Source organism: Salminus brasiliensis, chromosome 17, assembly GCF_030463535.1.
Source record: "Salminus brasiliensis chromosome 17, fSalBra1.hap2, whole genome shotgun sequence".
NCBI lineage: Eukaryota > Metazoa > Chordata > Actinopteri > Characiformes > Bryconidae > Salminus > Salminus brasiliensis.
The window spans coordinates 24345777-24358731 of record NC_132894.1 but is presented as its reverse complement, the minus strand read 5'-3'; the positions used below and the strand labels follow the sequence as shown (position 1 = coordinate 24358731).

General features: G+C 36.5%; 1 protein-coding gene across 12 annotated transcripts in view; it reads right to left on the bottom strand.

Annotated features, from left to right (window-relative positions):
* The window catches only part of vps13c (vacuolar protein sorting 13 homolog C), a 70625-nt gene that overhangs the window by 48198 nt on the left and 9472 nt on the right, over window positions 1–12955 (bottom strand). For all 12 annotated transcript variants that reach the window (XM_072661160.1, XM_072661152.1, XM_072661153.1 and 9 more), the window contains 18 exons: window positions 11306–11363; window positions 10775–10902; window positions 10233–10339; window positions 9907–10078; window positions 9757–9819; window positions 9451–9598; window positions 9135–9229; window positions 8754–8896; window positions 7500–7692; window positions 6713–6827; window positions 6110–6246; window positions 4363–4492; window positions 2210–2327; window positions 1990–2119; window positions 1389–1470; window positions 917–1017; window positions 278–431; window positions 59–138 (listed from right to left, as the gene is read on the bottom strand). In XM_072661160.1, coding sequence (XP_072517261.1) covers window positions 59–138; window positions 278–431; window positions 917–1017; window positions 1389–1470; window positions 1990–2119; window positions 2210–2327; window positions 4363–4492; window positions 6110–6246; window positions 6713–6827; window positions 7500–7692; window positions 8754–8896; window positions 9135–9229; window positions 9451–9598; window positions 9757–9819; window positions 9907–10078; window positions 10233–10339; window positions 10775–10902; window positions 11306–11363 — 2154 coding nt within the window. The remainder of the gene's footprint in view (window positions 1–58; window positions 139–277; window positions 432–916; window positions 1018–1388; window positions 1471–1989; window positions 2120–2209; window positions 2328–4362; window positions 4493–6109; window positions 6247–6712; window positions 6828–7499; window positions 7693–8753; window positions 8897–9134; window positions 9230–9450; window positions 9599–9756; window positions 9820–9906; window positions 10079–10232; window positions 10340–10774; window positions 10903–11305; window positions 11364–12955) is intronic.

The following is a 12955-nucleotide window of genomic DNA, read 5'->3' as shown; positions in this document are numbered from 1 at the left end:
CCTTAAAATCAAACATAAGTAAGAGTGTTTTTATACTAGTGGGACTTTCTGTGCTTACCTTGGTGTATTCCACTTTCAGAAGATCAGACTCCTGTTTGTCTGATGAGCTAATTAAATAAAGTGGTTGATTCTGGGCAACTAAAACACACACAGACATACACAAAGAAAAGGGCATTGTTAAAAAATACCAATGGCATTATTTGTCATTTTGTACAGTACATTGTAAATTCGCACCATTATTATTTTATACACACAATATATATGTATCATCATGTACCTCCAGCCTCACAGTAGTTCAGGCTGATCTTGCGCAGGTACGAGGTCACAGTGAGGTCATACGTCCTCAGCTTGCCTTCAGCACCCAGCTGAGACACATTCAAAGCCAACACTGTGTCTTCCTGAGCTGCCTGACGTGTGAGCTCCAAAAGCACCTGAACACACATACACATACACAAACATGCAGCACACAGATTTACACTTAAACACACATTAGTGTACACAGACACAAACAGGTACCATCAGAAGTCACAGTTATTATGCGATGTCTGCGATATTATATATTATATTATATATATTAGCGATAATGGAACTGAAACTGAACTGTGGATTCTAAGCTTTCAGGAGGATTTTATTATTATTATTATTATTATTATTATTATATCTGAAATATTAAGATTTGAAAAATATAGTTGTGAATTGAATCTTCTAGTACTCTTTACATTTATTAACAATGGGACCAAATGCAGAAAATGCAAACTCTATGTTGTTGGCATTTAATTATGTAATTATATTTTAGCATTATAGCCAAAAAAAGTACTTTTAAGGGTTAAAACAGAGGTGAGTGAGTTTAAAGTGAACATTGAAATAGTACATGTGAATAAAGCATCAAATGTGACCATGGAAAAAATAAGCTTACCATTTTGACTTCAAATTTAAACTGAACATTTGTTAGCTCTTCAAGAGCCGATCTCTGAGCTTCCTCATCCAGAGACATTTCACTGGTTTCTTCTTCGGAATCTGAACATACACATATTTGTAAAGACTCATGTATACATTGTATCCAGTATAAATTGTTTTCGTATACAAAATAAACCCTACAAGAAACAGAATCCAGATAGTGTCTAACATGGTACATAGATCCTTGGATCATTAAAGATGACACATTTTATTTAATACTTTTTCCAAATTTGCAAGCCCCCTATAATGATGAAGTGGACCTTGTTTAGACCAGCATATGTTCAGTACTGTTCATAACTCTTACTTTAATACAGTTTAATTTTTCCAGTAGGAATATATAGGGAAACAAAAAAAAAAAAAAAAAAAAATATATATATATATATATATATATATATATAAATAATTAAATAGATAATATTGGTATGTCTAACCTGACTCAATGGAATATGGCAGTGCTGATGGATCTAAACTCAATACCCTCGGCCTGGCATCCGCTAACGGCATAGTCAGCGCCTGCATACACGCACACGCACACACACACACACACACACACACACACACACACACACACACACACACACACACACACACAAAGAGCTCTGTTGTAAGAACCACACAGAAATAATCAGATGTTGCTCCTGCAGCCAAACTGAGTAAAACACTAGTTTGCACTTTGAAAGGCCCTAATTGGACTGTTGTGACTGCAACCATTAGACTAATGACATGCAGTAGGGAGCTAATTTGGCAAAGAGACAGAAAGGCTGAAAGCCACAAGGTTGTGCTATTAGCAGAAAATAGTCTGCTGCTGAAGCAGCTTTAGTTTCAGCCTGCAGTCTAAAATATCTTAAAAGTGATGATCAGTCAGAGTGTTATTTGTAGGCTTCTTATGTATATTATGTAATTACAAAGCTACTACTGTTCCATACAGTGCAGTCCTAATATCCATCAAGCAATGTTTTAGAGTAAATGTCATTCATCATGTAGGGTAGAAATGAACATTGCATGTACAAGTGGGTAAATGGGCCCTCTGACCTTCTGAGTGGGGGTGGAGGGAGGGGATGTGTAAGGAAGGGGAATACTGTCCACCAGTTCTAAAATCCCATGAATTTTCTGATCAGAGATTTTCACATGCATCAATGGCAGCTCCCCAGACACTTTGAACCTGCAAAACAACATAGAGAGCTGAGCAAGAGTATTGTATAAAGAAATAAAGACAGACAGAAAGTGTCTTTCTGTATGAAAGCAAACAGACCTAGGCATGCGAGAGTCTTTCTCCACCATACACTTGGCAAGCTGTAAAGTGAAGTCCATAGGCTGCAGAATGTGCTGAATAGATGAACCCTGCATACGAGCTCTTTTCCATGCTTCACCTAGGAAGGATTAAAATAATATGCAATCAAAATCATTGTGATAACTCAATGATTTGTGATAAGGAGAATAGTTTCCATCATTCCACTCTGGGCTCGACGCACTGCTAACTGCACTGTGTAATGGTAAAGAAGGCAGGAGTTGTGTAAAATCCTAACAGTTTAGGACATATTACTAAACAGTATAACAGTATACAATTGAATTGAATTGAATTGAATTGAATATCATGATTATAGTGGTCAAAATCATCATGGTAGTTAGTATTATCATGGTATTGTTAAAATGTGCTGAAAAGTGGAATCATTCCAGTAGCATTACGGGGTTTGCCTGGTGACTCTGGTAACAAGGGAATAGCAAATGTATTCTTCTTTTTCATATTCTCCTTATTACTACTACTACTAATAATAATCATCATCTTCATAATGATTCAATCATTATCATGTTCACTGGAACTATACTGATGTTTGTGTTAGTTTTAAAAGTAGTGTACTATGTAGGGAGTATGGACTATATTTGAGACAGAGCTGATAGTCTCCTCTCCTGAGAAAGAGCAAACACTACAGGCTAGTGTTAACATAAAAGGTGGATTCAGAGCTGTGCAGATTAAACTTCAGCAGAGCTCTGTTTCGTGCTAGTGTGTCGATTAACTCAGAGCTGTATTTGGAGACACAGATCCACAGTTCTCGCTTCAGTTCACAATTTGATGTCTTCCTGAACACATTCTGTCACATTTTATTTTAATTATTCATCATTCTTAATTATTTTTTGTAGCACTTTTGAATAATTCTGACACTAACTATTAGCAAGTTAAACACACACATCATAACATTTTTTCAAAGTGCAGTAAGCAAACATGACTTTAATATTAATTAAAAAATTTTAAATGGTAATACTAACACTCTTGAATTTTACCATGGTTTACTGTAAAACCAGTAACTGCTTCATCTGTAAATACTACTCTACCGCGCCAGTCCACATGCTTCTTGTACTTTCTGTAACAATACTGTATCTCTCAGATCGCACGTCTCAAAGCGTGAATCCAACTTCCCGATCCAGGGGGGAGCCAAGCATTACAAAAATTTGAAAAAAAAAACCAAATGCTGCTTTAAGCAAGAATAATCTATCTGACATCAGAACTGTCAGAATTGAGTCATGTTCACATGATTTAGTGCTGTTGTTGTTGTTATTGTCCAAAATAATCATACTTAAAAAAAAAATTAAAGCATATTTTTCTGCAGACCAACAAATATGGGAAAACCAATTAAAACTAATGTGTTACCAATATGTGTTTGTTTGTTTTTTAAAATAATTTTTTTTTTTATTGGATTTTTCCCTTTTTCTCTCAATTTGCTACTGCCAGTTAACCCATCTGCTCACCCCTAACATTAGCAATGCTCCACACAAAGAGGGTAAGGTCTCCTTTTTTCTGATCCCGATGCTGCATCGCCAGGAAGCGGGCATGCTCAGAGGGATTTGTAGCTCAGCTTGGAATTCGAACTCATGTCCCCCCGGGGCAATAGTGGTAGAGCATTAGACCACTGAGCCACTCTGAGCCGCAGTTTTGTGGCTTATGTTATAAGGACAGTGCAAGCACATAAATGTTAACTTTACTAAAATTGTTAAATGTACTAAAAATAGTACTGGTGAAACATAAGTTAAGAGTGTAATAATACTATATATTAATATATTTTTAAGGTGTAAGTTATAAGCAGTTACTTACAGCTACACTCTTCCTATGAAAGTACATTGACCTTACAGTAACATATACTATACAAAGTATAAAAAACTTAAACCCAACACACAATACTTCATCATAAAAAAAAAATACTTGCAGTCAAATAAATATCACTTATTTTACACATTAACATTCATTTTTCAGCAAAGTGTACAGCACAATGTTCCTAAAGTCTTCCAGTACCCATGTATGGTTTGTCGTTTTAGAGGGGAAAGATTCTTAATTTAACGGTCATAAAATCATATCTGGGGACTATATCTCTCCGTTTTACAGATTTTAGCATTGTTTTAATTGATGCATACCTGATTTGCTGTAAAGCACTTGAACACTGCGTAGCTCCAATGAAAATCTCTCATATGCCCTGTCCATGATCTCTTCCAGCGATGAGAAACTAGAGGCCAGCTGATGGCTGGCCTGGTCAACACTGTTCAGCTAAAATACACATATACAAAGACACAGTTATATATAACATTGCACATATACACAGATTCAGAAATTGATAAATCTAATGAAAATGCATAAAATACAGTGTGTGTGAATATGAATGCAAGATTTAAGATGCAAACTGCTTTTGTCAAAATGTGGAAAATGCTTGCCATTAAACCATGAATTACATCAGTAATAACAATGAGTAATTGTAGTAATAATAATAACAACAACAATAACAACAACAACAACAACAATAATAATAACAACAAAGTTAAAATTTGTAGCCTTAGACTTAGAGGTCATTACTTCTTCTTTTGAGTAGAAATGATAAACAGACAAATGCTTGAGGATCAGTCATGCAAGCATGGTAGATTTAGCAGTCTTGGAAAAAACGTTGTTTTACTTGATTAACATTGGTAAATGAGAGAGATGCAAGAGGCTCAGCACAGATCTATTTCTGACTATTTGTCTCTATTTAAAATAATAATTTCTAGAGAACCTTATTTGTTGAGTCATTCTAAGAAAGATTACACAGTTTTCACTTATGTGAGAGAGAACCTTGGATTGTTTCATTTCTGTATGCTCTGAAAAAAAAAAAGAAGTGGATAATGTTGTACTAAGATTAGGCTAAGACCTCATGGTCAAAAACACCATGAAGCTTAAAATGTGATCCAAGTTACTGTCCAATAAAGAATACATTTTCCACAATAGAGTTGTGAAGAGCAGAATCCTGTTAAGAAGGGGAAATTAAGAGCAACTTTGAGGGGAGGAACTATATCAATCATATATTGATTCAGTAAAATCAGTTTTGTGCAGTCCTGGATTGACTGACTGGTTCTGAAACATATCAGATGATGGTATAATGACCTAAATGTTAAATAAACAATTAAACAACAGTCAATTCTATTGGTGCATTCATCATTTATTTTGACACAAAGAACTGCCAGATTAAAATTATGTCAAAATTCTCAAAAGAAATGCAGAGACAAAGTTTTTGCATGACAGTGGTGATGTGGGCAGTGGTGGCTCAGCGGTTAGAGCGCCGGGATATCGATAACAGGGTTGTGGGTTCGATTCCCGGGCTCGGCAAGCTGCCACTGTTGGGCCCTTGAGCAAGGCCCTTTACCCTCTCTGCTCCCCGGGCGCTGGAGTTGGCTGCCCACCGCTCTGGGTGTGTGTGTGTACTCACTGCCCCTAACACGTGTGTGTGCCCCTAACACGTGTGTGTGTGAGTGTGTGTTCACTACCAGATGGGTTAAATGCGGAGGACACATTTCGCTGTACACTGTACAGTGACAAATACGTGCACCTTTACCTTTACCTTTATATGTGAATGACATGGTAATGATGGGTTTGTACTACATAGAAGGTATTTCTGAGGAGGTTCTGTTTTTTCGTGCATTGCACAAAGACCTTGAGCCATGCCTTCAGATGACTAAAACCTTCTTAGAACCTTTTTAGACTTTATTTCAAAGACAATTTCTTATTGAGTGTCATCTTTCATTGAAGTGTGAGATCTTAGGTTTTAGCACTTAAATCATTTGATGACATCCACAAATTCTCATGCCCTGGCATAAGAGAAATATTCTCTCTTGCTCCTTTTTTTTTTTAAATACTCACTTGTAGGCTACCAAAGTCTATGATCATGAGATCAGAGGTACTGTGGTAGAATCCTGACTTTGGCACCAGCAGGTAAGATGGCTTGAGATCAATCCTCAGATCCAGAACCTTGCGTGTCTCAATAATGTGAGAAAGGCCTACAAAGAAATGACAAAAGATATTTTTTTTCACAGGATTATTAAGTGATATGAATTCTCAATTATATTTATTTATTCTTAAAACCCACTTGCACAGTTTTCACAAAGATTCTGACATTCACTAATGTTTCTGTGTTTGGAATTTGTTCAATTTACTACAATGATGGGATACATCATTATAAGAGAAGAGCTGTAAACAGTTCTACATAACCTGTTTGTTAGGAATTCTCTCAAGAATACATTCAAGAAACCTCTTGGGAAGATATGAATGAGGCCTGTTTTATTATTATTAGTAGTAGTAGTAGTAGCAGTAACAGTAATAGTATTAATAATAATAATAATAATAATAAATACTGTCATATTTGTTAATGCACAAGTATCATGCCCTAAGCCTCCTTCTCCACTGCACACACTCTGGTGTTAGAGACTGAACAGAAAGGCAGATGAGGGAAGAACTAAATGTTACCACTGGCGGTCTTCTCCTTAATCTCCTCCAGTTTGCTGAGTGTGGCTGAAGTGATCACTTCTAGGTCCACTCCCTTCCCCGTCTTAAAGAACTCTGCCAAGCTGTTTACAGTTAGCTACAAAACATCAACACATATGTGTGTTATATCAGGTAAATCAGGTTGAACATTGACTCATTGGCAGTTCCCATATCATAAATGTTAATCTACTCTACCCTAGTTGCTCTTACCTACATGTTCATACTGATTAGAATGACATTTCCCATATGTGAAAATAGTTTGCCCTTTCTCAGTCATTGGTCATTAATCTGGTAAATTGAAGTAATCCCTCTGCATTTTTATTGATGAAGACATCTCTGGATGTGAATTTGATAAAGATATGCATAGATTAGGGTTGACCTGACTACATGTTGTGAAATGGTTTTCCCCTACCAAGGAATGAATTCTGCATTACTATACTTACATATACCTAATCTTCCAGTTTTTTGGTTAATGTTGCTGAGCTCAGCAGTGCATTTATTCTTTTCAAGAATGTACCAAATTGTGGATCAAAAAGTAGGCAAAGGTGGAGGCAAAAAGTAAAATAATTGTGTCACCAAATACTTGACTGGACATGGACCTGTCTGTAGATGGTAGGTGTACAATCTAAAATGGCCAATGAGGTTAGCAGAAGGTAGATGTAATTCATAAACAGGAAAATTACACAGTTACATATCAATAATAAAATATATAATATATAATAATAATAATAATAACAATAGTAAATCAAAAATAATGTGTGTAGCTCACTGCATCATAGATAATCTCCACAGGTTGTGAGTGGATTCGAAGGAGCTGGTCTGCAGTGCTGTCTTCTGGGTTGAGCTCAAACAGGATGCTGAGCAGAGAGGACCGTGAGTCCCCCACTGATGCAATCAGAGATGGCACCACTCCCTGCTGCTGCAGACCTGTCACATACCAGTGCTCCAGACTGGCCTCCACTCTGTGCACAAATACGCAGACAAACACATGTATACACGTAGAGCACAAGATTTACTGTCGTAAATACACATGCCAGTTGCCGGTTTTTAGGTACACCTTCCACCTTCCCACAAATTGTACATTCCAAAATGCATACATTGTGTGACTTCGTGTATAAATCAGGTGTCTCTAGCATCAGATACTTAGGCTACATTCACACAACTGATTAAATTTTGGATTTTCTTTTTTACTCTTTTTTACTTTTCTTTTTACTATGTGTTTAGGCTGTTCACAAACATTTTAACGTGGCCTATATGTCTAAACATAAACAGTTCACACTTCTAAACAGACACACATGCGCAAAAAAAGACAATAATGCCAGTGAAGTTTCGGTTTCACCTTCACCAGCATCACATGCCCTATTAAGAAGTTCCAGTGGCCGACAGCTGGGCTCATCACTAAGAATACGTTAGAGCTTGCTGTAAAAATGGAAAATTATTCGGCCATGGACATTTCTTTGATTTCTTCATCCTTGGTTTCTTGTAGCTACATAATCTTTCTTTAGAAATGTCTTTAAACATGGATTGCGATGTGTGTCTTCTAACGTTGTTTTAACATCACCTCAAATATTTATGAGGACTCATTACATCCCCATTCAGTGTTGGGTCTGCAGAATGTCCTTTCAAAACGTGCCATGTACCAAACTTTGTCTTAAAACAGCCACTTCCACACAGGACCATGCCAGGTGCTCAACAGCATCAAAATTAGACCCTTGTGAAGGACAAGTATTTGGCACAAACAACATGGAGCCATCCTGTTTGATGTCAGTATGGCAACCTGATGGGTTATGTTTTCCTGGCACAGAATAAGGTCTATAATATACACTGAAGAACCTTTAGCATGATGATACATCATGTAATAAGGTACGTAATGTTCACACAATGGTTCCAGGAACACAATCCATGCTTCAGCAAAAACTAAAGGAAGATATACCTAATAAATAAGCAGCTCTGCATATATAGGTCTTTGATTTGTGTGTAAGTGTTTGAGTTTTTGTGTAAGGAAGGTATACATCAGGCATACTTTATAGCTTGTGCTCCAGGTCTTTGAGAGACAGTGGTGCTGAGGTCAATCATCTGTATTTTGAGGATCTCTGGAACATCGTTTGCTTCTCGGACTGTGACTGACGTCCGCAGCAGCTTGAAGTTTATTTTTACTGCTACATACTGTACACACACATGCATGTAATTCATTAATATAACTAATAAAATCACTGTATATTTACATTTGAATTCTTATATCCAAATCCAGGCCAGCAAAGTGCACAGTGCCTATGACACAGCAGTAAATTATAAATTACTGATTAGTTAATCAAGTTGATTAAGTAACATGCAGCATTTGGCTTTCCAAGAATGGGATTATAGAATCTTGTTAACTATGTAAATGTACAAGTGTAATACAAACGTTTTTTGGTAAAGCCAGGTTGTGAGAGCTTTCGCTGTAGCCAATGGCTGTGTATAACTTTGTTTTCTCTTCAGTGGTCATAATGGCATCTATACCTTCACACACACACACACACACACACACACACACACACACACACACACACACACACACACACACAGAGAGAGAGAGAGAGATGTTCATATTTTTGCAGTTTAGAAATTATATCTGCACAAATATTATTTGTAATAATAACCTTGTAATTGACATACTACTTGAAGCTGTAAAAGGGTAGTGATAAAAAATAGAAAATAAAAGTGTAAAAACTTGCACTTACTCTCTGGCTCTTTGTTCTCCTCTTCTTGCTCTTTCTTCTTTGCTTCTTTCCTGCCAAAGAAACTGCTGAAGAACCCCCCTCCTCCTCCCCCTCCCTGTTTTTGTGATGCCACTTTCTTGGCAACAACCTTCTGACCTGACCGAACAACCTAAGGAGGGCAAAACAGAGATAAGGACAGAATCACAGAGAGACAGCGAGATAGACAGACAGACAGACAGACAGAAAGAGACAAAGAGGGAGACTAAAATTAAAGAACAGGATAAGCATAGCCCCAGCTATATTACTGTATATTTAATAAGATCATACCTCCACCTGTGCTTGCTGTCTGGCCAGCGTGATACTGAACACATCTAAAACTTTCTCCAGCTCCTAGCAAATGAAAAATACCAATTCAACAAAATGTACTATGTATCTATTAATGCTTGAACAATCATATATACACACACATACACATACCAGAATCTGTTTATCAGTGTCTTCTCTGATTTTGCCCTGAGTCAGTTTGGCTTTATATGCAGCCTTGTAGGCTTTTAGTGTCTGTCTATGCTTTCTGATATGGGTCCAGCTCCACATCTGGTTGAAGCGCCTAATGTGCACCTCCAGCACACTGTTGATGCCATACAGCCACCTATAATGTAAATACAGCCTACAATTAGCATATGGCACCTGAAAACAACTAATGATAATAATAATAATAATAATAATAAATCTCTTCCAAACAAACAGTAGACCACTTCATGTTCAAACCAATTATATAGCAATAGAGCGTATTCAGTACCAACCATTGCTTAGCATGCTTATGGACTGGGACATCTGGTCTGAACTTCCTATAGGGGCCATTTTTTACCATGCAGTCTATGGACTCCAGTAGATCAACCATAGACAGGTACTGCAGGTAAACAGCATGTAATTGAGAGGGTTATTCTGTTAACAAATACTGTTTTTAGCACAAGATTGAGACCAGGATCTTTATCTAGCCCAGGAGTGGAATGAACCAGCAAATGAAACGTGCATGCATGAAAACATGTTTTATGCCCCCCTTCTTTATTTTGAAGTGAATGACCCAATAACCCTATGACCCTTAACTGCCAATCTTATGATACACTGTCCTGTTGTACTCCCAGTTTTAGGAGTGAAAGAGAAACTTCTGTGCAAAACTGTTGGAATACATAATCACCTGCATATTTCCATCATTTTTTGTGTATTCTGTGTATATGTACTGCAAGTATAACAGTTAGTCAACTGAAAGTCTTAGCTACAGATGACATTCATGTGTCTTGGTGGATGGTTCTCAAAAAGCATGGCAGTGGACACGGAGCAGTACCTGAGGCTTGGTCATTTCAATAGCAATGTTCTGCACCTCCAGTTGGAGGTTAACTTTGGGTGACTTTAACTCAATGTCAGAATTTGGGTTGATGCACATTTTGGCAGAAGCAAAGATGGGCTTGAAAACTGTGGAGAAAACAATATTACAGATTAATACAGTATCTCAGTATTTTAGTACTTCAGGAAATAGCTAAATTTACTAGATGTTTTCAATAAATAGCAAATACAGCATATTAATATCTATTAAAAAAAATTAACTGACAATTACGCATCATGAACACAGTCAGTTAAATAGCTTCCCAACACTCATGACTCATGAAAAAAAACAAATTAGGTTGTTTTTAACCCAGACATTTCTTTGCTTGTAAAACTGTTTCTGTCATTCATTTTTTGTCATTCATTACATTTATCTGTGGTAAACTGAACATTATAGTTTTGTAGTTTTTAGAGTATTTCTGAGCAAGCAGTTCTGCTAATAACTGCATATACAAAATAAATAACTTCTACTTCGAACTGAATTGATACATACTGTATTGATAGCCTTTCAGCTCCTCGTCTTTGGTGCTGATTCCTGCTTTCAGTTTGTCCTACAAAATACAAGAAAACTGTATTTAGTAAAATAACCATGTATATTAAGGTTGGGCAGTATAATGATAATTCCGTTCTTTGCAGTATTTTAAAATGTTGACAGTATTTCAAAATAACGATGTGTCAAATTTCTGTTCTGTATCTATGCTGTACATAGCCAAATAAGCTCATTCCCCCGTGTGCATTTAAGAGAGCTACAGGGTAGGGGTGCTGTGAGTGCCCTCTGACTGGTAATGCTGCGCTCTGAAAACGAGGGGAAAAAAATAGGAGCGTGTAGAGTACAAGAGTACAAGCAAACCTATATAAACTAGTCTACTAACACTAGTCTACTAACAGTCAAAACACTCCTAAGACCATTCACTTGACTATGATCTCAGATATGAGGCTTGTAATTCGAGCCTCAGATAGCTGGAACATGGTATGTGATGAGGTGTTTAGCATGCTAGCTAACTTATTTAAGCCTAGATAGCTGACTACCACTCCAAACATGGTAGAACCAGTATCATTTCATCTTGCTTTAACTTATGGGAAACACTTGTGTCTGTTACTCAGTGGATCTGCAGCTGAGCTAGATACAAAACCTCAGGAAAACCCCCTTTAAATTCAGTTTTCTGTCCTTTAAACAGCAGTCACTTGATCTGAATCATTCTCGTCTAAATGTTTATAAGTGGGCTTTCAGTCAGACAGACTTGAATTTAGTAGATTGTTATACTGCTAATTGAGCTCAGGCTAACCAGCTTTTCTCTCCTGATTCAAAGCAGTTTAACATTTGCATGGTTGTCAGACTGACAGATTAACTTTTACTGAATGACTGATTTAAAACTGTACTGGTCCGTTTAGTTTGTTACCCCGTAAGCAAACAGAACATGTATTTGATCATTTGTATTTGACCCCCCACCCCCACCCCCCGGTCATACCATACCATGGTAATATTCTGAAACAGTATGATGATATGACAAAAGTGGATACCTCCCAACTGTAATGTATATACAATGAAAAACACTATAACTAGAAACATCACTATAAATTTTGTTGAACAAGATTTATTTTTCATTGGAGCTCTGTGTACTGCAGACAGCAAAAGTTATGGTTTTCTCTGTGTGTTATCCTGTGTCTAAATAAAATGCACAAAAATGTTTAGTGCAGGGGGCCGGAAAATGCTGGTCTTAAACATATGCTTTAATTGATGCAATTTGGACAGCACAATTTTTTTTTTTTTTGTGTATTAGATGTAGCTCTATTTGTGTATTCATGACTTTGTCTTACCAAATACAATGCAAAGGAATATTACATTTTTCTCTTTTAGCAGTGAGGTACTTCTAACTGATAATTTAAATAATAAAACTATAAAAAATAACCAATAACACCAATAAAAGCATACTTAAATCAGATTGCACCTACAGTTTTTCATCAATTTGATATTTGCTGTATCTGCTTGATCCACTTACATATGGTTAAAGTTTGTGTAACTTTAAACACGCATAGGTTTAAAATAAATCACCAATTAAGTTAATAATACATAAAAAATTATGATTATATTAATTTTGCTCACAAAAAAAAATTTACACAGGAGGATGCAATTATTTTTTAT